Genomic DNA, 22,971 nt, shown 5'->3' with positions numbered 1-22,971 from the left:
GAACTGTAGAAGCTACATATGATTTCTCAATTCTTCCAACGTAAGTGAAAGAGTCTCGGTAATCTCCCGTGCCATATCAGACTTTTTACCCAGTAGCCATAGCCCCTTCATGCAATCCTGGGCCTGCTCCAAATTCCGCTCGAAATCAGGACTATTGTGCCCCAGAGTAGGCCCGGAGTAACGCAAGGACTCATCGGCGTCACTTAAAAAGACCATGCAAGCTTTGGTAAACGCTCGGATCAAAATCATGGTCCAGGGCTCGGTTAAGAGCGTGCCCTTGCTGACAGCGTGGTAAAAGTCTGACATCTGTGGCACACCCTGATGATCGGAATTTCTGGCAGACGGCGTGCCAACTCGTGCTAAGTCTGATAACTCCCTGGCACTGTGCATCCGTATTGTCCTCGCCACTTGGCTGGTGATACGAATGTGAGTTGCACTCTCTGCACCCAGGGAATTACCATCAATCAATTCCAGCAGATCGGCAAGCATCATGGCAGCAAGATACCAGTGCGCAGATATGCAGAGAAACCAGCCCTGTATGCGCTGCGAAACCGCATGGTAGTTCTGCACTAGTTCACTGAAAAAAGCGCCGTGCGTTTGGTTCCAGTGTTCATATAGCAACATCGCCGTGCGGATCACCTCTTCGATCTGCTCTTCAGGGGCACTCTTGCGAACCGCGTTCTGTAAATATGACAGGTGGCGGAAGAGAAGGACCTTGACCGGCGCCGACTTGATGATATCTTCCGCGGCAGCCTCATAAGAACAAGGCCAGTGCGTTCGATGTGTCTGCTTGAAGTTCCCTTTCAAAAAAATATCAATATTCCACTGACTTCCTCCAACAGATTCGTCACTATGCTCAGTCTGCTGGATCTCCTTCTGCCCTTCGTGTTGACAGTCCTGATCTAGTACCACAACGGGTCGTTCGTTTATGGACGAGGAGATGGTATCACACATGATGACCATCCAATAGAGCAGTCCAATGGTCTCTCGATCTTCGGCACCCATGGCCATAATGCCGTGAGCGCCCTTCTCGCGACTGCAACACTGCTTGCTGATGCCCTTTTCTCGGGCGTCGCTGCAATACTTGAGTGCGTGCATTTTGCGAGCTGCTCTCTCCATGTAGATTGGTGGCCCTTCTTTGTTCATAATATCCTGTAGCGTTGAAAAGACAAATTTTGTGGCAAATTTGCGGCCTGGCTTTTGCATTCGCTCTCTAGGAGACCGATCGTTGGGCTTCCATGGTCTTTGTGTCAATCCAAAGATAAACTCGGCACATGCCACTCTGTACGACTCTAAATCGGCGACTTGTTGGAGTGCGCGCTGTGCCTGGTCCCAAAACTGATGCTGGAGAATGAGATCAAACTCGTCGGTAATCCAGTCGGCCAAGTCATCCTCACAATTGTCGAGAGGCCTGGCTGGGTATTTCTCGCGGGGCCGACGACTGCTCTGTGCCCACTGCACAGCAAACGCCATGATTGCAAGGTGCAGGGCCTTGGACGCAGCCTGGTCCTCAGCCTGTGTCAGTTGCAGAAGATTGCAAGACTGTGCAACACGGTCGAGCCTGATCGTGCGCTGGTACATCATATTAGACCGTGAGGAGCTTCGTTCGGGCACAATCTGAGGGGTAATTCGAGAACTCGCTTGATAGGGACAGGTTATTTTGCTTAGCCAACACGACAGGTTATACTCTAACACGTCGTGGTAGATTTGTAGCAAGTAAGCTGAAGTCAGGTGGCAGTTGGATCTGGTGATCATTTGTTGGTCGATGGAAAATGGGGAAAGTGATCTTTGCGAGCTGGCCCAGTGAGAGGATTGCTGATTGAGCGACATCCAGGCAGTATCACTCAGCCGCCGGGGGCTTTGGACCGGGGTGGATCTAAGGCTGCTATATGTCTGAGATATCTGAGAAGCGCGGGAAGCTAGCCACACTTGATGGTACATCGGATTAAGTTCGAGATCCGAGGGTGGCTGAGTCGAGGTTTTGGGGGGACTAGAGACGTATGATGGAATGCGATCAGACAGAGATCGTATAGATGCCAATGCGTCGGCAGTCTCTGTCTCAGCCTTTCCCTGAGAGGCCTTGGTCTCGTTGAGCGTGGAACTGAGCAGCAGTGAATCATCATCAAGCAACGACCCAGACAAATCTAAGCTGGCTGACTCCGACTCCCAAGGCATAGGCCCCTGCGTGGAAATTGGTTCAAGGAGATCGTTCCATGACTCGAATCCAGCTTCAACCTGGGGCTTACTGGATTTACGTGGGAAGAGAATATCTCGATGCTCACGACCAGCACAGGGCAGTTGGCGTGGCGATCTCAGCGCAGACCGAGCGTGGGATCGGGCCCATTCCATGGTACAGCGTTTATTTGTCCTAGCACAGTACGAACAGGGTGATCGTTGGCCATCGATATTGTTGACCGATATTCGCCTAGTCAGATCCAGGCACAGCGCATCGCATGCTCGCTTGGATTTTCGGCACTGGTCGCAAGAGCCGTATTGACGCCTGGATCTGGATCCTTGTGCAAGCGCTGTGCCTCGCTCCTGGATAGGCATGTCGACCACTGTTGTTGGGATTTGCTGGCGTTTTTTTTAGTTTCTCTTTTTTCCCCCCGAGATGATGAGAACCTGAGATGATGCCCAAAAGCGGGGAATCAGGAGAATCCCGGAGATCTTCCATGCAAGTTTCATGCTGTGGGAAATCACACAGCCAGTTCTACCACTCGATGAAATCTAAAACTTCGGTTCACGTTTAGGGCCTAGGGGAGCCATGTTCCCATTTTGTATAGTTCGATAGGGTTTTTTTGAGTTTCCGGGGCTTCCGACCCCGGATTTCCCGGATTTCCGCTGATCCCGCATTGTTGCGAAAGGGTAAGGAAGAATGCATAGTTTGAGGGCCGTCAAATGGAAGAGAGAAGAGAGATGAAGCTGTCATTCTACAATAAAGGCTGAATGCAAAGGAACCAGAATGTCTCCCACATCAGGCCTCATCGAGGGCTTTGTAAATCTCAGCCTCAACCGCATCAAAGAGCCCAAACACCTGAGCGTCGAAAAAGGGCAGGATCTGTGCACAAAAAAATCCCGCCACACCCTTCTCCCTGTCTGCCCACCACCCCAAATTCGCCAGTCCTGTCCAGTGCCCTGTATCTTTTGACCGCCCTGTCGCACTGCCATTGCACAGCATGAACGTGAGGCCCCAACCCTGTGGCGGGTTCCCAGCAACTGGGTATATCTCCGGAATGGGGTTGGTTAGGTCCGGCTTTGCATCTGCCATGCTTTTACGGCCAAAGTTAGGGAACCGGGGGATCTGGTTAGAGAACATTTCGTCGACGGTCTCTTTGCGAAGCAACTTGTTACCCGTTTTGGGGCACGTTCCATCATTCAACAGCACAGCAAGGACCTCTGTGGAGATGAGTCAGCGTATTGAACCTTTGACAAGATCTCGGAGCTACTCGCGACTCACTGCAAAATTCCTGCGGCTTGGCAAACATACCCCCACCCCCGCTGTTGAACACCCTGGCGACTTCAGCATCGTTCTCCAGGTCAACAACTAGAGGCGCTCGAAGGATATGGTCTCGGGACCTCAGGGTGCCATCTGGGCTTCGATGGCTCATGTGCACCAGTCTCTGGCGCATGTCGTGGCTCGGAATCATGGACATGTCTTTGATCTCAAGGGGTAGAAAGATGTTCTTATGTAGGTAGTCGTTGAGCCTCAGGCCAGTTGCGCGTTCCAGCGCGATTCCCGCCCAGTCGATACCAACCTATACTTATTAGCTATGCATTTCAGGATTTTGAAAGTAGGGCACTTACGCCATACTCCCAGTCTTCACCGGGCTGGAATAGCAGAGGCCGAACCATATCTTCAACCCGCCCAGATAACTCATCTATGCCAACCGGGTACGACCACTGCTTCAGTCTGTTATTGAAAACTGTGTAGCCGAATCCGGAGGTGTGAGTTAACAGCATGCGGAGAGTAATTCCACGCCTCTTTTCCACAAGGCTGCCATCTGGCTGTAGAACCTTGAGACTCTTCAATTCAGGACAAAAGCCCTCTGTCTGCTCCGCATCATCCAGCTTGAGAATCCCCTGCTCAACCAGTTGCATGCAAGCAACACCAACCAGTACCTTCGTACAAGATGCAATCCAGAACACGCTGTCCAAGGTCATGGGGTCTTTGGATCCCGTGCCTCGCTTACCAGCAGAGTGGGCCAATAGCTCATTGCCATCTTTGCCAATGACCACGAATGCGGTCCCAGGAATACCGGACTTCTGATCCTCGCAGGCTTTGTCTATAATTTCGCAAATATGCGAGTGCACTTGCGGATTGAGAGACATGTTGATGCTTGTAGAGAAAATTTAAAAGCGATTGGGCGAGGAATGGTGTGTGTGGTATTAACAAAAAGCCAAGTGCACCAGAATGGAAAGCAATGGCAGCCGAAAGTCACCTATTAATACATTTTCAAACAGCCTGTGGAAGATACCGTTTTCAATACGTGATGTCGAGTTTCCCCCATTCTATGCGGAAATGCTAGGGAGTGTGGGATGCGGGGAAGCTTTCGATAGTCTCAGCTCCACGTCTCCAACTAGCCGTCTACTTGGGGAAGGGGTCCAATCACGGCTGCAGTCCTTACAATTTGTAGTGCCGAATTTCGGACTTCACAGTAACCCTAATGTGACGTGTACAAATAGCTTTGGGGGGCGGCACTCCATTTTTGAAGCATATTGGAAAAAAAATAAAAAAAACTGCCGTTATTACACCAGGCCACATCAAAGACTATTATCCCTAACTACAGCCTAGATAGACTAATTTGTTAATTGATAAAGCGCTTTGGTTCTTTTAGAGGCATTACACTGGGTCATAAGGTAGCGAAAGACCGTGGTGGTTGTGGATCATAGGATTAAGACTTTGGGCAAAAAAGCCACACTGCCGTGATAGGCCGAAGAATCTACCCCAAGTGGTGCAGGAAGGAGGGTCATCCTGCGGTTGCCCTGTATCATGGGCACTGTGTGATAGGATCTGGCTGGCAGCATATGCTAACATCCGCAGTAAGGCATGAACGAAAAGATTTATAAGTAGGAGGTGTTCGAGAAACAGATCTCCACGAAATTACGTCAGTGAGTCTTCTAATTTAATGTCAACCGAGGTTCACCTAGTCCTCCATCCAGATTGAAGAGATCAACTTCAGCGCCATGCTCTAGGGGCAGCCTTGCCATGCCCTCATATCCATCTTTTGCGGCTCCCATCAATGGCACCGCTTCTCCGTGAAAAGGGCATCTGTGGGAATTTAGATCTGCTTTCAATAACAACGTACGCTTAGTTAAGGCCAGGAGGCCATATCGATAGCACCAGAACAGAGCCGGGAATCTTGAGCACATCTTTGGCTTGTAGGGGTATTTGGCAAGCAAGTCATAGAGAGCACAAAATTTTCGCATGAGAGTGGAAATATCCTGGCCCGTGGGTAGATTCTCTGCGATGAGTAGAGAATCTTTTGTAAGGCAAGGCATTTACCATTTTGGAGAAACATAATGTTGACTGAAACGGGCCTCTAGAGTTTCTGGTATCGCAGAGTTCAGATTTTCAGGGAATTGTCGACTCTCATAGTCAAAATTAACCCCATGCACATTAAAACCTGAACGCTTCGTTGAAGTAGAGCTAGACGTAGGTTGTCGGGGGTTGCTGTGTCATGAAGCATTTAGCCAAGATAGGTGGAGGTGAACAGCACGCCAGTGATGGTTTCTGTTGAGAAAGCGTAAGGACGCAGTTTGAAGAGATGTTGATTGGAGGAGAAGTTATATCTGGAGGGAAGCTAGCGTCATGTCGGAGATCAGATAAGGGCCTATCATTATCAGATGGCAAGAGACTAATCAATATTTGCCAGTTTTGTGTTTCAAACTACTTCTTATGTGCCTACTACCCCAGTGACTTGTGTCTTTGTGACATAGATTTACTCGAGCGGATCTAAAGACTTTCGGGCAAGAATAGCATCATTTCGATTGTGAGGTTATAGTGGAATACCCAATGGAACCCATTTGGTTTGCGAATGGGTTGTAGGACACTCCTCAGGTGAGTTTGCCCAGATGAAGAATGACCCCTTTTGGTGTCACTGTGAATCAACAAATGGAAGCAATACTAAATATGTTCATTTACCCGAATAAAATCAGATATCTTGATTCTAGCCCCAATTGTCCAAGCACAGCTTCATAACTATGATTTGGTGGCGATGGTGTGAGCTGTAAGTTGTCAAGATGGTAGTACCATAGGTGTAGGGTACTACCACTGTATCCTCCTTATATGTTAACACTCTTTTCACAAGATTCCACGACATTCATGAACAATAGCTGCAGCTATGAAGGACTTTCCATGCAAAGCATGAATCCTGCATGCCCCAAGTCTAGCCCAGGCAAATCGCGACTAGGCGCAATTGACGCCAAGTGCAGCTTCAGATGAAAATTCAAAGCTGAGGCCAAGACTGAACTATACATGATTTGCAAAAGTAGATGCCCCGGAAGAAGATGAAAGTGTCAAAATTTGAAGTCGAACGAATCTGATAGCGTGGGGTAAAAAAGGGGCAATGTCTGCCTTAGGCATCAAGTCATCACGTTGGCATGAGGCTGAACCTGGTCTAATTCTTGTCTCACTCGCATCCCAACATCACTCTCTCTTCTTCAGACAGGAAAAGAAAATTAAAATCTCACAGTTACGACCGAGGTCGGTGTGAGACCCACTGATCTTAGCAGGACGGCCCATAAGCCGCTTATCCAATTTGTCTCTCTTTTTCCCAACTTCACATTTCCCCCCAACACACAGCCCCCAGCACCCTTTTTAACCCCCCTGGACTCTGTTTTCTTTGGTCCCTTTTTGAACTTCGGCCTGATAAGAGTTCTATCAATCTTGCACTCTTCTTAGTCGTGGGAGCTCTATCCCGCCCGCGCTGAAACTCACCCCGCGACATCTCCGCGCTTCTCTCCCCCTCCCCCCTTTACTCCGAAATTCAAAATTCAAACTACATTTCAGTATCCGTCAAAATGGATCGAGCTATAGCGCGCGCCGTGACCGACAAGCAGCCGGTCCCGGAGATCGATTTCACATTGCACACGATGGAGGACAACACGCAAGTGTCGACAATGGAGAGAGTAGTCAAAGGTAATGCCGCAGCGGTCTCGGTCGATTTCCCAAGATGTGGTAGTCTGATTTCTAACATGCTTTCGTGTTCTTAGAGGTGCAAGCGCCCGCTCTCAGCTATCCTCCGGATGATATGTTTTGGTCGCCGGAGGATCCCTCCAAGCCCAATCTTCAGTACCTCAAGCAACACCTCTATCGTGAAGGACGTCTTTCAGAAGAACAGGCGCTGTGGATCATCCACGCTGGTACACAGGTTCTGAAGGCCGAGCCCAATTTGCTCGAAATGGATGCGCCCATTACAGTGTGTGGCGATGTTCACGGCCAGTACTACGATTTGATGAAGCTGTTTGAGGTCGGCGGTGACCCTTCAGAAACGAGATATCTGTTTTTGGGTGACTACGTGGACCGTGGTTATTTCAGCATTGAGGTGCGTTATCCAAGTCTCCTTCTCGAATCTGAAAGAAAGACTCTGACCATTCGTCTCCATAGTGCGTCCTCTATCTCTGGGCATTGAAGATCTGGTATCCCGATTCCCTTTGGTTGCTGCGGGGTAACCACGAATGTCGTCACCTGACGGACTACTTCACCTTCAAGTTGGAGTGCAAGCACAAATATAGTGAACGGATTTACGAGGCATGCCTGGAATCCTTCTGTGCGCTGCCGCTGGCGGCGGTTATGAACAAGCAGTTCCTCTGCATCCACGGTGGCCTCAGTCCCGAGCTGCATACCCTCGAAGACATTAAGGCTGTATGTATCCACTCTGGTCGCATTTGAATGATGGTATTAGCAGACGACTTACAGACATAGATTGATCGCTTTCGCGAACCCCCTACCCACGGGCTTATGTGCGACATCCTATGGGCTGACCCTCTGGAGGAATTTGGTCAAGAAAAGACTGGTGATTTCTTCGTTCATAACAGTGTCCGTGGTTGCTCCTACTTTTTCTCGTATCCGGCGGCATGCGCGTTTTTGGAGAAAAACAATTTGCTCTCCATCATCAGAGCACATGAGGCTCAGGATGCTGGATATCGCATGTACAGAAAGACACGAACCACCGGCTTCCCCAGTGTGATGACTATATTCAGTGCGCCCAACTACCTGGATGTCTACAACAACAAAGCGGCTGTCCTCAAATATGAGAACAATGTGATGAATATCCGCCAATTCAACTGCACCCCTCACCCATATTGGCTGCCCAACTTTATGGATGTTTTCACCTGGTCTTTGCCGTTCGTTGGTGAGAAGATCACAGATATGCTGATCGCCATTCTTAACACCTGCTCGAAGGAAGAGTTGGAGGACGAGGCCCCCACACCTGTGTCGCCCACTGAAAACAAGGATAAGGATTCAATCTTGCCTCCGTCAATGGACCCCGAATCCAGTGAATTCAAACGACGTGCTATCAAAAACAAAATTCTTGCCATTGGCCGCCTCTCTCGTGTCTTCCAGGTTCTCCGCGAGCAGTCCGAGAGTGTCACTGAGCTGAAGACGGCGGCTGGCGGTCGTCTTCCTGCGGGAACCCTCATGCTGGGCGCGGAAGGCATTAAACAGGCTATTCACAACTTTGAGGATGCCCGTAAGGTTGATATCCAGAACGAGCACGTGCCTCCTAGCCAAGAAGAAGTCCTTGCAAGGAGCGAGGAGAGTCGTCGTGTGGCCCTGGAGCGGGCCGAGCATGAGGCTGCCAATGATGCTGGACTCGCCACAGTTGCTCGACGAATCAGCATGTAAGTGTTCACTTGAGATTTCACCACCCTTCTATTTCACACACTTATTCAAATCACCAGGTCTTCTGGCTCAGGTCGCCCCCGTTCTCGACAGAGGGATCCTTCCAATGATGCCTGATCAAATCTAAGATGTAGCCGAGTTGATAATATGACATGATCTATGCAGTTCTTCTTCCTGTCCTCCAGCGCACCCGCCTTTTGTCCCGACACACTCGATACGATACCCTATCTATCTGCTTGATCCTACCCCTCGCCTGGCGATATAATCAGTGAATCCACAATTCTAGCGATAAATAGGACACTTCAGTTTTAGTTTCCGTTTTAACTTGTGTGCTTATTACCCCGAGTTCACAACAAATTATGCAACTGTAAAGGAAAGGCTTTTTTTTCAAATTGTGAAATATAGACATAATGATAAACTTCATTTCAACCAACATATTTGGTCGCTACTTGTATCCATCCTTTAGGTGGACTAGGAAGACTATCCAGCCAGTGATGGATGCCAAGCCCCGATCCCGCGTCCACTTCCGCTCGACCAAGTTCATCCAAATGCCATTGTGAAAACTACTTTCCCTATAATCTTCGCTTCGTCGTGCCTCTATGGCCCCAAGATTGCGCAGCGCGCTCGCAAAGAGTCTGTCGCGTCCACTGGATAATAGTGCTGTCTTTTACTGCCCCTCATGTGCGATCTGGCGACGAACCTTGTCCACGCGCGCCAACACTAGTCGCAGAATCGACCTCCCCGTCACATCTCGGCGAGTCGCTAGAGCTCAAAGCACAATCACAGCATCAGCCCCCAGGACATTTACCACAACTTCTATTATTACCGCGAAGAGCGTGCCGCCGCGGTTCAAGGAGCTGCATGCCGCCCTCGAGGGAGTGAAGGATGCCGCCCTGGAACAAGTGAATCTCAGTCGACTGCAATTTGCATTACGGGGATTGGAGTCTGAAACACCTCTTGTTAGGATAGCCGGTGAGTTTGTGGTTATAGGATCAGGCTATCGCCTTCGGCACTGAACCTTCCCCCATCAAACAAAGCATGGCACTGATTTCTCCTCGAATTGAAACCTAGTCCTTGGATTGAAAGATGCGACCTCTGCACGCAAACTTGTTCGACTACTACTTGCCGACCCATTGGCACCGCGAGAAGGCTGGGAAGATCTCCTCGACTCATACGATGCCGATTCATCCCGAGGTCTGCTGATCAGGTTTGAACAAGTCTTCTGTCTGCGTGACGATCGGCTGTGACCAATACTGATGTCAATCATCTCTTCGATAGACATGGCGAAATCTCACAATCCATCCCCAATGACCTGCTACCGACGATATCAGTGCCATCGCCTATCCTAAAAAAAGGCAACCTGGAGATCCTAGTTAGCACTCTAGGCTCCGAGCCTGACCACCACGCTGCTACGTTCCACGCCGACACCTTCCTCGTCCCCACAGTTACCATTCAGACCTCGCACTCCGGTCGGTATAACGTTATTCGGTATCCCGTGCACCACACAATCGTATGCGGACGTGGAGTTGATGGCCTGCTGTCGTACAGCACAATGATTGGTCGGTCAAACCTGAAGAATGAGGCCACTTCAGTGCGCGGAGCCATTGAACTTGCCGTGGCAGACCAAAAATCCACACACGAGCGACTCTCCCTGGTAGATGTCGACCGTGCCAGCACAGCACTGGATAAATTCCGTGAATCCGTCCACAATGCTTCTGACTACGAACGTGGGTGGAATGGCAGTGGCGTGCAACCTCTTATCGATTGGCTTGCAACTTTCTCGGAAGCATCCACTGGAAATGGGCTAAACCCGGCGTTGGTCCCTCTTGTGGAGTCCCTCATTGACGCAGCCGACGCTAGTGTAATCGTCAGAGACGCCAAGGCGCTCCATGATCAAACTGCCGGCGTAGCCCCTGAGGAGATTCGATCCAACTTGACCCGGGGCGTGACTACCTGGGCAGAGCGTGCTCATTCCGAGCTCCGCAGTTCCCTCGAGGCAGGACTGGCCAGTCCACGCTGGCGCGGTCTTGCATGGTGGAAACTCTTCTGGCGTGTTGACGATGTGAGCATGATTACATCTGAGATCTTGGAGAGGAAGTTTCTTCGCCGGGCAGAGAAGGAGGTCATCTGGACCGTGGGCAAGTACCAGCAGGCCGGCCTGTTGAAAGAGCCTTCATCTTCAATCCCCGACTCCACCAAGGATTCTGTCATGCCTCCGTGGCCAACCCAGATTCCCGACCTTCGCACCAAGCTCCTCACCACCACCGTGCCATCCCTTCAAGCCCTCGCTCAGAGTCTGGTACTTTTCAGTGTATCCACCACGACTCTAACTTCTGCTCTCTCCGCTCTGACGTATGTGGCTCTTCCGTCGGCCGGAGTTTACGAATCATGTACCCTTGCCGCCGTGGGTTTGATATACTCCATGCGTCGCCAGCAGAAGAGGTGGGATGTTGCCCGTACTTTTTGGGAGGCGGAGGTCCGCGAGGAAGGACGCACATCACTGCTGGAAACCGAAGCTGCTCTTCGCGGTATCGTGCAGGGTGGCGGCAGGATTGTCAATGATCTGTCGGAACCCCATGCACGAAACTGCGTTGCGAGAGCGAGAAAGGCTTTGGAGGAGTTGAAGTTATAATCTGCTCTGTACAACATCGAACCAATCAATGTCTATGTATTTCCTTCTCAGGGTAGACCTATAGAGCTTCAATCTACTCTTGTCTGTGTGATAACCCCCTGATTATCTAGTGAAATTTCCTCTCCAAAGTTTGTGCATTTTACCATCGTTGTATTCGTCTAGAAAGACTTCGGAGTGTTCTTACAGATTTCGTCCCTCACATCGGGTCGAGCCCACATCGGTCTTGAAGAATTATGCGTCAAGGACCTAGGCCGACCTATTCTTGTTCGTCATCAATGCCCACATTCCTACCGCTTTAGGGTCCCGTTAAGGAAGTCCTGACTGCATCTTCAACTTCAATGCGCTTGCTCCTTACGAAAATGTGTTTCCTTTCGTTTCGTGAAGACTTGTTCATGTAAGCACTTTTAAAAGTGGAATATGGGTTTCTCCGATTCCCTTACGGAGCACTCCATAGTGTGATCTTCATCACAGCCTTGCAAAATAAAACTTTGCTCCTAATCCCATCTCCACAGCAGATCTAATAAAAGATATTCCATCTACGACCTTTCTTTTTTTTAAAATTAGAAAACCAAAGTGCCGTTGAACTTATCCATACTCCGTACTCCGTTACATAATACAAAGTACTAAAAAGCTTCGCTTCGCGGTTTCACATCAACAGAAGATCTAAGACATCAGGACCACGAGGATGTTGGATCGGGACATTGCAGGGATGTATATCATGTCTCCTCAAACCTCAAACGGCTACTGTCTGAGCTAGTCTTAGCATAGAATCTTTGTTCGGTGTAGTTGGCAAACCTGGCCGATAGAGGGTGCAATGTAAGATAACATAGAAGTATCCAAGTGTATACAACATAGTCATTTATGAAACTACTTTTAAATTTAGTTCATTTAGCGTATATTACATTAAATTGCACCTTTCTCCGGAATATAGTGCCGTAATTGCAAATTTCCCCTTTCTACTCCGCAAGTCCTAATAGGGGGGGGGTATAATTAATGGGATGTTTCACGTTCCCATCAGGCCAATCACCACCGGCCAGTGATTCAGTTTAGGGACGCGCCGTTCGTTTCGGCGTCTCAGATCGCGACTCGGAAAGCCCACCTTGAACAGAACCTGTTATCGAATCTCTCTATTTTCCCTCTAGTTCTGGTGCCAAACTTGGGATTAGCCCAGGGTTGTTCATTTTAATTCTCAGATGAACACCTAATCGTAGGACTAGGGAAATAGAGGGGCCGATGTTCTAATAGTGGTGATTACCCCCAGCCTACCTTAATATCCAGGACACCAAGGGATTGGCCGGGTCATTAAAATCAGGCCCCTCTCCGCGCACTAAGGGGGGGGGGGGGGGGGGGGGGATTAGCGTATTATTGAGGGTAAATCGTGTGTATATTTTCTTGCATGCCCTAAAGTACGGAGTCCTTGATCCCCGTGTATTGCTCCTTAAACTAGTCGCCCCCTCTTACTTCGTCCTGCGCCGCACTCTTTTGCCCTATTTCAGGGTCTGTCCCTCGTTCATACCTTTGTCACTGATTGACTGTTTTATTCTTTTCTATACCTGGTTGCCAAAACTCACGTAAGTAATTTTTGGGCGTTTTTTGTGTGGGCAGACTATTGAAAATAGAGTTGAGGCTGATAATATGGGCGCATCAGCAGATATCGGAAATCGTCTTTGTTTACTGACGTCGAGGGAAACACGTTTGGTAAGTCCGCATACCGTTTTCCTTCTCTGCATCCCTCGGGGACAGTGGTGTACTCAGCCCCGCAAGCAAGGGATCATTCCTCTACCCTTGTACTAGAAGGGGCAATCGATATAAGACCATTAGGATGATGATGGGCTTGGAATCTTCAATCTGTGCTATGGAGTGCTCAATGGCTTGACATGACTAACATTTCGGTCAGATTCTACACCTCTCGCACTCGTTTCTTCACGCTCAACCGGTTGATTCGGTTCCCGGCGAGTCGGTCAATTTGAATTGTCTCTTTGAGATCATTCAATCTTTGTTTTTTGTTTTTTTTTTTTTGGTTTTCCATTCACCTAGCCCGTGGACGCGGCTCAATCATACCATGCAGGACCTTCAACTGACAGCCATTGCGATGGCCTGCTTAGCGCTGTTCCCAGGCCATGCAAATGCCTTTTGGCGTCTTCCTTGCCGTGGAAGAACTGGTCTCGCCCGCCTGGACCCCATTGTGGATCCGGGTGCGGTCTCACCTCACGTTCACGCGATCCATGGCAGTGGAGGTAAGCGCGCATTGTCCTATAGTTTGGATCTTCACCTACGGATGGGCTGACTTGGGGGTTAGGCTTCGGTATGAGCTCGACTCAGGAAACGCTCCTTGGTAGTGATTGCACCTCCTGTGCCGTGACCCAGGACAAGTCTGCGTACTGGGTTCCCGCTTTGTACTTCATGCATGCCAATGGTAGTGCTGAGGTAGTGGAAGAGGTAGGAGGCATGCTTGCGTAAGTCTGACTTGACTCTCACGGGTGGGCTCTACTAATACTGCTCGATCAGCTACTATCTTCTGTATGGTCAGGATATCACTGCCTTCCCAAATAACTTCCGCATGCTGGCAGGCGACCCCTACCTGCGCAATTTCACCTGGCCAGTTCCCGACCCTCCCAAATCCCAGTGGAGTGGTGATCAGGTCTCACAGGCTGCTTTGCGCCAGAAGGCCCTTGGTTTCAATTGCCTGAACTATCAGAAACCCCCTGAAGGCTCTCTCTACCGCCATTTCCTGCCCAACAAGGCCTTCCTTGATGAGCATTGCACCGATGGAGTCCGCTTCGAGTTGATGTTCCCATCCTGCTGGAACGGCAAGGATACCGACTCTGACGACCACAGATCCCACGTCGCATACCCGTCCCTTGTTATGGATGGTACTTGCCCGGAGGGCTTCGAAACTCGCCTGGTATCACTCTTCTTCGAGACTATTTGGAACACCTACGCATTCAAGGGCGTCGATGGATATTTCTCCCTCTCCAACGGTGATCCGACTGGATACGGCTACCACGGTGATTTCATGCAGGCCTGGGAGGAGGGTGTGCTACAGCAGGCCATTGAAGTTTGCACGAGCGAGACAGGTATCGTTAACGACTGCCCTGTTTTCGACATTCAGTCAGATGATGAACAGCGTCAATGTCATTTCCCCGTCCCATCCGTGATCAAAGACGAAAATTGTTATATGCACGACGGCGGATTGCCTGGCGGTATGGCTATCCAGTGGGGCCCTGAGCCAGCCTCGATGAAACCTGGAGCTGCAAGCACGACCACCGCCAATTCGAGTGCACTTCCCACCAGTTCCGTTGCTGGTAGCTCGACTGATCCCAACACTTTGCTTAACAACGCCCCCGTGCCCAGCACTGCTGAAGCTGCCACTTCTTTCGCTTCCACTTCGACTCCCTCGCCAGCTCCGACCCCCGTTACATCGACTATTGTCGATCCTGTCATCGAAGAGATTATCTACATGCAACGAGAAGTTGTCGTCTACTGCGATGGAAATGGTGACACGTGCTCGACTAGCACTGGCCCTCCCCGTACTGTCTCCTCTACCACCACCACCATTATGGAAACCTCCACACCCGTGTCCTATGTGAAGAAAAACACTGTCCCGGAACCCGTGGAGCCAGAACAGGCTGCTGGTCATGCCCGCAGAAATCTTCACCACCACCATGGCCACGCACACAACTAGGTTGTAGAACCTCCGTTGTGGGTGTCTGGAGCCTAATGCGCAAAGCACGCAGCGCGTCGTTCTATTTTCTGTCACCTTGACTGAGATGATATACCCCATGCTTCTACATCAAGTTGCACTTTGAACTTGCTGGATCGTACTCTGGGAGCTTTGTTTTCTTGCACATTGATTTAATTCTGATTATTGGACATCCCCCAGTCAGCCGGGGAGAGTGTACATTGACCATCTTGTCGTTCTCGTGATAAAGTTTTAAATAGTCCTGGCTGGTACACATTGAAGCCGCATTGGTTGACAAGAATCGGGTCCAAGTAATCTGTACAAGCTTTTGTAGTTGCCTGCATTCCATCCCTGTCCGCCACACTTTAGCTATCTCCAGTCTCAGCATTGCACGTACAACCGAGGTCGCAGTCGAACTCCACTCGCATATTCCACCATTTTCCAATGTTTCACTTCACCCCCAACCTCTCGGCATCTTCATCCAAGGCGAAAAAAAATCAGCCCACTTTGGTTCAGTGGACAGCGGCTATGCTGTGCATATTCCGTGCGACAATCGCGTGGGACAAAGGGGACCTCAAAGAGGTCCGACATCAGTGGCGAGACCATCGATTCCAAGACAGAATAAGACAAATGGTCTGGAAGGTGTACGAACACTCACAACTCTCTCTGCTACTGAGAAATATCCCACCCATCAATCATAGACAAGTCAGATCAGCGTCGCAACGATGCCAATTGTCTCGCGTTAGTGTGTCTCCGAGCCAGCTGTCCATGTAGCACACTTAAATTTCGCAACATGGGCACCAATTCTCTGCTCCCATACTGTCAGGTCAAGGCCCCGATTTACTTGGTCACTAAAGTAATATCGGCAGCCAGTGAACCCGTTACTGCGAAAGCATTGTCTGTGTCATGGACTGCCCAAAGAAGGATCCCTTGCCTTGTTGACGAGGGGTAAGCTACTATTTTTGTAAGCCTATGTCCAGCCTACACTGCTGAGGCTTTAGAAATAGGGTTCTCGACTTCGGGGTCGCTATCGATCAAGGGGTTGCATGCAGTTGCAAGGTAGGATGAGCTGAAACTCACTGGCTCCGATGCGCCAGGAAATCTATCAGCAACTGTTACTTTACCGTGGTAGCTTCGATCAGCCAAGTTGAGTGAGCCCACAATCTCGAGAAGTACCCAAATTGGGTTGTGCTCCTTGTTGAATCTGCGTCAATATAAAAACAGGATCCAGCTCTGGGCTCCAAATAGATAGCTCTTTCTGGCTCAGACACAGCAACCGCACGTTGCTCTATCACTACTCTCATCTCAAACCCTTCTATGCCTGTTTATTGAAATTTGAAAGGATCATGATGGAACCCCTCCGCCTAGTCTGTTTCCTTCTCGCGTTATTCATCTCAGCCACAAAGGCTATTCCTCAACAAACTGCCTCGATTGCCACGATGGCAGCCCCGGCGTTGATTACTCAAGGCCCCGAGCTTTGGTGCCCGAATGGACAAACTGCCGTTTACACGACAGACTGTACATTGGGAACCCCTATGTCGTACTGCTTCAGCCAGGAGCCTCCAATTGAGTGCTCGCGGGGATTTTTCCCGTCGGTCTGGCATCCAGATCATTGCATGGAGCAATCGAGCTGTTTCCCGCTCAGCGAACCCTGGATCACCACCCAATGCTCGAATGGGGCTATTCCGTATTCGACGTCTACTATGTTTGAGGGCACGTTGGCGGGAGGAGAATCCACTGTAATCAAGGGTAAGTTTCCTGTTTCATTTTCTACGTTTTCGTTCCTGTTCGAGGCAAAAGTAGAGCGTGCCGAGGCTTACTTGAATGTCCTCTCTTCTGGTAGCCGTCGTCTGCTCCTGCGCTACAAGCCAATGGTACAGCATGACCCTACTACCAGGCTCGTCAAACTACGACACCTTCTGTATGCCGCACAGCTACTGTCCACGGGGTATGACAACCTCTGTCTCGATCAATGAGTACTGCGCCACCCAGCCGGTGGGCGTGTGCTCGGATGTACCTCTGCGAACCAACTTCTGTCGATGCGCGCAAGCGCATCAGACCCCTGTCTATCCCGACTGGCCTGGTGCTAATCCGACTGGGTGCGAACTGGTATATCATTGAAAGTGGAGGGGAGAACTTCGTAATGTGTACTCCATAGTAAACACAATACGATGTCACTGAGGTCATAGTCACCTTCTATTGCACCACAATCCTTGGATCAAACGCCAATTCTAGAAGTTTCGATTCTGATTCGCCCAGACCAGCCACTACTCCAGTTTTCTACGCCACGGAAGGTTCAAGCCACTCTCGGCGTCCCAATCGGGGAAAATACCGTCTCTTTTAACCCCGCATCGGCCCGTTAACCCCTGCAGCGTATATATAAAGTCTCCCTGCATTGGAATGTACTTCCTTAAATTTATCATAATTTGACCCTCACAATGTCTGACACTCTTCCTGAAATGCAGTACCGGTTCCTCGGCAGGACCGGTTTGAAAGTCTCGGTTATCTCGCTGGGTAGCTGGCTCACGTATGGCGGACACGTCGGGAATGGTATGACCATCCATCTCAATGGGACTAGATCAAATCTAACAGACAGCAGAGACCGCCCTTGAATGCATGAAAGTTGCCTACGATGCCGGAGTCAATTTCTTCGATACCGCCGAAGTCTACTCAGGCGGAAAGTCAGAGATTGTGCTCGGAGAGGCGATCAAGAAATTCGGCTGGAAGCAGAATGACCTCGTCATTTCCACCAAGGTACCTCGGAAGCACTCTTTCCTATCCAATGGTCTTGTCCCCACTCACTCATTCTTTTAGATCTACTGGGGCAGAGCCAACAGCGCCAATCCGGACAAACCCCTCAACAATAATGGTCTCTCCCGCAAGCACATCATCGAGGGCATGAACCTCTCCCTGAAACGACTTGACCTGCCCTATGTAGATATTGTCTACGCACACCGTGCAGACCGCGATACGCCCATGGAAGAGATCGTCCGCGGCTTCAACTACCTCATCGACAACGGCAAGGCTTTCTACTGGGGCACGTCGGAGTGGACTGCGAGTGAGATCGCGGACGCCTGGCGCATCGCTGATAGACTCGGTCTGATCGGTCCTGTCGTCGAGCAGCCGCAGTATAATCTCCTCGCGCGCGAGCGTGTGGAGAAGGAGTACCGCTGGCTATACGAGGCGCATGGGCTCGGCCTGACGGTGTTCTCGCCGTTGAAGGGCGATATTTTGACGGGCAAGTATAACGACGTCGATGCTCCTCCGGCTGGGTCGCGGTTGGCAGAGTCGGAGGATGGATATGTGAAGGGTCTGCGCAAGACGGTTGGTGATGAGACCTGGAAGCGGCAGCTGAATCAGGTTGCGGCGTTGAAGCCTGTTGCCGAGGAACTTGGGGTTTCGACGGCGCAGTTGGCGCTTGCGTGGATTTTGAAAAATCCGAACATCTCATCCATGATAACGGGTGCTTCGAGACCGCAGCAGGTTCTTGATAATATTCGGGCTTTGGAGGTGGTGGAGAAGTTGACTGATGAGGTTATCGAGAAGATCGAGGTTGCTCTTGGGAATAAGCCTGCTGTGGAGGTTAGGCGGTTTTAGATGATGGATGATAAGAGGTTTTAGATTAGAGAGCAAGAAAAATCTTACACAGTTCAACATCATTTTTATTGTGGCACTATCCGTTCTTTCTGTAGTAATTCCTAGTCCCTTTTCTTTGAGTACTGTTCTCTGCTACTTTTGCTCGGCCTCTTATCATTGGACGCCCAACAATGGAAGATATAGCCTTAGCTTAGCCAAGTTTCATTCATGGCTTCTGCACCATCTAGAGACATGCGAGGTTTCTGCCTCAACTTCTTCCTTCATTGCCCCCTGGCCGGTGGAGGCACAGAGAAAGGGGAGAGCAAAGAGGATGAATTGATAGCACTTCCTGTTCGTAGTTGGAGAGGATTGATTGGGTGGAAAAAATAGCTTTGAATCGGTGTGTTCAATGCCCTTTTTACATAGACTTATATTGACAGAGTACCTTGCGCTTTCCCGGTTGAAATCGACGAAACGTTGAAGCGTTTGCTTCTAATGATGATCGGCAGACTTTTGCTCTCGTTCCGATGCCGTCCATTCCTTGGGTACTATGCAAAGTATGTGAGTCGATCTTCGTCTACAATACGGTTGAGTGGGTAGTTAATATGCTAGGCGCCTATCATTCTCTCTCCTTTTCCCCAACGACCCATATCAAGCCCATGATAAATCTATCTACCGGGTCGGGGCATTTCCATTTGCCTGTTGCTTGCAAACTACAATCGCTAAGAAGGTAAAATTCTCTGTACCATGAATCCATGGGCACATCCATGGATAAGGCTGCAAGCTTGTTTGGACGAGTCCACCGTGTGGAGCTTATAAGTGGGCCAATTTGATCGTTCACTGGAAAGAAACCTTGGAATCTTCCTTGAGATCCGATCACATCCCGTCTGCGCACGACCTAGGGTGTGTGAGGTACAAAGTTCTACTCCGACGAGTGATTAGACGTTATGGAGACGCACGTCCCATTGTTCAGATGTTGTTAACAGCCGAAGAGGGGTTTCGTCAAGAAACTCGGAGTAAAGCTCATTTTCTTTCCCCGCATTGGTTTACGCAGTTGATCTGTGTAGGGGACTTGACATGCTGCGTCATCCCTTCCACGTTGACCAGCCTGATCTGCAGCAGTCTCCAACGTGCTCTGACTGATTTTGCCCGTAGTAGTTCTCTTACGTTGCGTGTTTTGTACCATGTAACCCTATGCTCAGTAAGTGAGACAGTATCTTTGACGAAGCCTAGACAGAACTATATCGTAGCGTAGCAACTCGATCTTGAATTGCTTCTTCAAAGAAACCCCAATATCTTAAACTCGCTTGGAATGCTCCCAAAAATAAGAGATGAATTCTTAGAGCTCGCCAGTGCTATCACTTGGGAAAAAAGGGAGATGCCAAGCTCAGAAGCTAGAGAGGGAAGTAGGCTAAGCAAGCCATGGAATTGCAAGCTCCACAGAGAGAGCAGGAAGCAAAAGTGTTGAAAGTCATGTGACTTCCCTGTTTTGCTCCCAGTACTTTAGTCTACAACATAGCTAGTGCCTGTAGATAGTTTCTCTCTCTCTCTCTCTCTCTCTATTTCCACGTATCCAGAGATTTCCAGTTTCATCTACAACTTCATTTTGTAGACTGTCTACCATCTCTCTCAAAAAGATTTAGTGGAAGCTGAGCCTAAAGCTGTCATGGCGGCCAGACAGAGTACGGAGTACTCCGTACAGTGGACATGCTTTTGACACCCCCTGGAGCCCCGCTCATCTCACCGCCACTTGTCGATCCGTACCGCCTAGTTAAAGCGGGAGGCATGCGACAAGCTAAATTTGAATTCCTGGGCGAGTACTCCGTAAATAGGACCGGCAGTATCTCATGTAATCATACGGGTGTACGGGGTGGTGCCAGGGGTGGAAACTTCTATTCACTGACTGCATATACAACATATCTAAATAGTCATCGTGGATGGTTATAAATAGTCGGGTGAATGCCTCCTTTTCACTGGATGAATTTGTGATCCGGTGAGAGTGTATTATCCAGCGGGGCCCACCAACACTGGGTGGTGGTGGACTTTGCACGAGTATAAGGGGTTTGTCATGGTTATGATTCCTGTGGAAATTACTCCGTAAGGTCTTGCTTGCGGTCGAATTTTGATCATGTTTTCGCAGATTCTCTTTGGCGGGTTAGCCCTTTGGACTGCTTTTGGCTCAGCTGCCAACGTCAAGGCCAACGCGGATGCTTGTTATGGTCCCAATCTGATCTCAGTACCCTCAGGGGATCATCGCCCCGTGCCATGGGGTACCCCGAGTGTTCATTTTTCATCAATGAATGGCACGCTGACTACATGCTGTGACTCTCTGGACGAGATCCGCACTGCGCTCGATGAGATCGACAATCAATTGCTCGATCTCCTAAATCGGCGGTTTGTACTCTGGCCTCCGTAGATCAAGAATTCGCTGATCTACTGTTATGACTGTGACATTGACTCCTTCACTTACATAGAGCCGCATATGTCCGCGAGGCAACTCGGTTCAAATCCACCCGGGCTTCCGTAAACGTTCCCTCACGCAATGAGGCCGTCCTTGAACAGGCAGAGCAACAGGCGGTGTATGTTGGGGTGCCAGTGACGATTGCTCGGGCGGCCATGGGGGCTATTCTAAACTCCAGCGTGCCTTTTGAAGAGTGCATTGTAAGTGAATTTTCCGTTTCGCTTGGATTTGAAACTGATCTTGTAGTTTGATTCCTATTCTCAATGATCAACTTGTACAAACCAACGGCCTCCACAAGCTCGAGGTGAGCTTCCCTGAAGCAAGCCGAATATGCTAGATGTTGAGTTAGGTTCGATAGATGAATCTTTCGAGTATCGACTCTCTTGTGATTGTGTGACTTCAATTCAAGCCAACTCGAAAAGCAGTGTTGTCTTCAGTCCCTGTGCACGAGTCCTTAGCGTTGATGTCGATCTAAAAGCTTCAAGCCTGAGAAAACCGCTATAGAGCATTTAGAGTCTATGATTGTTTAGCTTGTGATATTGAGATGTTTCCAATTTTTACAATGAAAGCCTTTGGCCAAGACTTGATGGGTTTTGCCTTCGGCGCCCCTCCTGGGCCAGAGGGCCTTCCGAGGTTTTTGGACTCCCCTTAGCTAGAACATCCACCTCTGTGGAAAGGTTCCCAAAGTTGACTCCCAGAGCACATAATAAAGATAAGAAGTGAGCCGTTTAGTTCAGCTCTTGGCAGACAACGGTACGCCCTCCGTGTGTATCTCCGTCGGGCACAAAACTTGGAGGTGAACTAGTGTTCAGACATGGACACTTGAAATAATGGCTATTCGTCATTAGCCTTGATAGCTCTCGGTTGTTCGAAGAATATCATTATGCCCCCCTTTTGTTTTCTTCGAGGTCCCTTCCTTTCACTGGTTCCATTCTCTGATTCTTTTGTTGCTGCCTCTAGTGATTCCTATCTCCTGCTTAGATCTGTAATGCCAGCCCCCCACCCTTCACAGCGATCACGTTTTACATCTTAACAGGGCATCAGATTCCACAGCATGTCTCCCGACAAGGGTATCAGGCTCTGTGTCACTCACGTACCCTGGACATATGACCACTAGTTCCTACTTCTCGACCAGCTCAAAGTCCATAGAAATGCCAAGCGGGTCTTCCATTGCAGCAGTAGTCATCACCACAACATCGCTGTGGAGGGATCCTGATAGACAGTATCTACAAGTATGAAGCTGTAGATCTGACTGGAAATCTTGTATGGTGTGGAGAGAGAAGAAGAAAGTGAAACTATTTACAGATATGAACTTGACTAGTACTAGGAGCAAACGGGATGTCAGCATGTGATCTTCCAACAGATCTAGTCCAAGGAACACCCATGGCGCCCAAACAGCGCAGAAATATAGTACAGGGAATCGAGAGAGCAACCATTGACGTCGTTGATATACTCGACCGCGAAACGCCCAAATTTCATTTCTTCCCACAAATTTTCAGATTTTCCCTGCCTTCAGCCAAAAGCACGACAGCTTGATCCGCGAGCAAAGCTGCCTGGCTGAGGAAGGGCACCGCATAATACGGATTTAAGAAGTATGTTCCCCAGGTAGCGAGTCTGTCATTCTTGAGTCTCTTGAGTCTACTACTTACGCAGTCCTGTCGATTCCCTTCAAAGTTATTAAAACTAAAGATACTAAGAGTTATCAATCATCTTCTTGTTATCTTTGTTGGGCTTGTCCACCTTCGGTCTGCAAGAGTCCTAGTCTATCGCATAGT

At 49.5% G+C, this 22,971-nt stretch overlaps 9 protein-coding genes across 9 annotated transcripts; 6 read left to right on the top strand and 3 right to left on the bottom strand.

Annotated features, from left to right (window-relative positions):
* Positions 1 to 12: 12 nt before the first annotated feature.
* Positions 13 to 2,349, bottom strand: Pdw03_7242 (Fungal transcriptional regulatory protein, N-terminal; the record flags this gene model as incomplete). Its single annotated transcript, XM_014678612.2, has 1 exon — positions 13 to 2,349. The coding sequence occupies one exon, from the start codon at positions 2,347 to 2,349 to the stop codon at positions 13 to 15; it is 2,337 nt and encodes a 778-aa protein (XP_014534098.2).
* Positions 2,350 to 2,974: 625 nt separating this feature from the next.
* On the bottom strand, positions 2,975 to 4,329 carry Pdw03_7241 (Beta-lactamase-like protein; the record flags this gene model as incomplete). The annotated part of the gene is made up of 3 exons (XM_014678613.1): positions 2,975 to 3,396; positions 3,458 to 3,755; positions 3,805 to 4,329. The coding sequence occupies 3 exons, from the start codon at positions 4,327 to 4,329 to the stop codon at positions 2,975 to 2,977; spliced, it is 1,245 nt and encodes a 414-aa protein (XP_014534099.1).
* A 2,691-nt stretch (positions 4,330 to 7,020) lies between these two features.
* On the top strand, positions 7,021 to 8,962 carry Pdw03_7240 (Serine/threonine-protein phosphatase; the record flags this gene model as incomplete). Its single annotated transcript, XM_014678614.1, has 5 exons — positions 7,021 to 7,138; positions 7,213 to 7,544; positions 7,607 to 7,864; positions 7,925 to 8,844; positions 8,905 to 8,962. 5 exons carry the CDS (start codon positions 7,021 to 7,023, stop codon positions 8,960 to 8,962), a joined length of 1,686 nt encoding a protein of 561 aa, XP_014534100.1.
* A 482-nt stretch (positions 8,963 to 9,444) lies between these two features.
* Pdw03_7239 (DNA methylase, C-5 cytosine-specific, active site) lies at positions 9,445 to 11,477 on the top strand (the record flags this gene model as incomplete). The annotated part of the gene is made up of 3 exons (XM_066101601.1): positions 9,445 to 9,817; positions 9,917 to 10,052; positions 10,124 to 11,477. 3 exons carry the CDS (start codon positions 9,445 to 9,447, stop codon positions 11,475 to 11,477), a joined length of 1,863 nt encoding a protein of 620 aa, XP_065956684.1.
* Positions 11,478 to 12,162: 685 nt separating this feature from the next.
* On the top strand, positions 12,163 to 13,418 carry Pdw03_7238 (uncharacterized protein; the record flags this gene model as incomplete). Its single annotated transcript, XM_066101600.1, has 4 exons — positions 12,163 to 12,223; positions 12,925 to 13,048; positions 13,129 to 13,175; positions 13,375 to 13,418. The coding sequence occupies 4 exons, from the start codon at positions 12,163 to 12,165 to the stop codon at positions 13,416 to 13,418; spliced, it is 276 nt and encodes a 91-aa protein (XP_065956683.1).
* A 121-nt stretch (positions 13,419 to 13,539) lies between these two features.
* Pdw03_7237 (WSC domain-containing protein) lies at positions 13,540 to 15,162 on the top strand (the record flags this gene model as incomplete). The annotated part of the gene is made up of 3 exons (XM_014678616.2): positions 13,540 to 13,714; positions 13,777 to 13,933; positions 13,986 to 15,162. 3 exons carry the CDS (start codon positions 13,540 to 13,542, stop codon positions 15,160 to 15,162), a joined length of 1,509 nt encoding a protein of 502 aa, XP_014534102.2.
* Positions 15,163 to 16,768: 1,606 nt separating this feature from the next.
* Positions 16,769 to 17,277, bottom strand: Pdw03_7236 (uncharacterized protein; the record flags this gene model as incomplete). Its single annotated transcript, XM_066101599.1, has 4 exons — positions 16,769 to 16,896; positions 16,980 to 17,015; positions 17,076 to 17,119; positions 17,177 to 17,277. The coding sequence occupies 4 exons, from the start codon at positions 17,275 to 17,277 to the stop codon at positions 16,769 to 16,771; spliced, it is 309 nt and encodes a 102-aa protein (XP_065956682.1).
* A 320-nt stretch (positions 17,278 to 17,597) lies between these two features.
* Pdw03_7235 (Aldo/keto reductase, putative) lies at positions 17,598 to 18,756 on the top strand (the record flags this gene model as incomplete). Its single annotated transcript, XM_014678617.1, has 3 exons — positions 17,598 to 17,709; positions 17,759 to 17,913; positions 17,974 to 18,756. The coding sequence occupies 3 exons, from the start codon at positions 17,598 to 17,600 to the stop codon at positions 18,754 to 18,756; spliced, it is 1,050 nt and encodes a 349-aa protein (XP_014534103.1).
* Positions 18,757 to 20,863: 2,107 nt separating this feature from the next.
* On the top strand, positions 20,864 to 21,593 carry Pdw03_7234 (Chorismate mutase, type II; the record flags this gene model as incomplete). The annotated part of the gene is made up of 5 exons (XM_066101598.1): positions 20,864 to 21,129; positions 21,210 to 21,314; positions 21,391 to 21,396; positions 21,443 to 21,500; positions 21,555 to 21,593. The coding sequence occupies 5 exons, from the start codon at positions 20,864 to 20,866 to the stop codon at positions 21,591 to 21,593; spliced, it is 474 nt and encodes a 157-aa protein (XP_065956681.1).
* Positions 21,594 to 22,971: the final 1,378 nt, after the last annotated feature.

Source organism: Penicillium digitatum, chromosome 2, assembly GCF_016767815.1.
Source record: "Penicillium digitatum chromosome 2, complete sequence".
Taxonomy (NCBI): Eukaryota; Fungi; Ascomycota; class Eurotiomycetes; order Eurotiales; family Aspergillaceae; genus Penicillium; species Penicillium digitatum.
The sequence above is the reverse complement of the archived record's forward strand: the minus strand, read 5'-3'. Positions and strand labels throughout refer to the sequence as shown.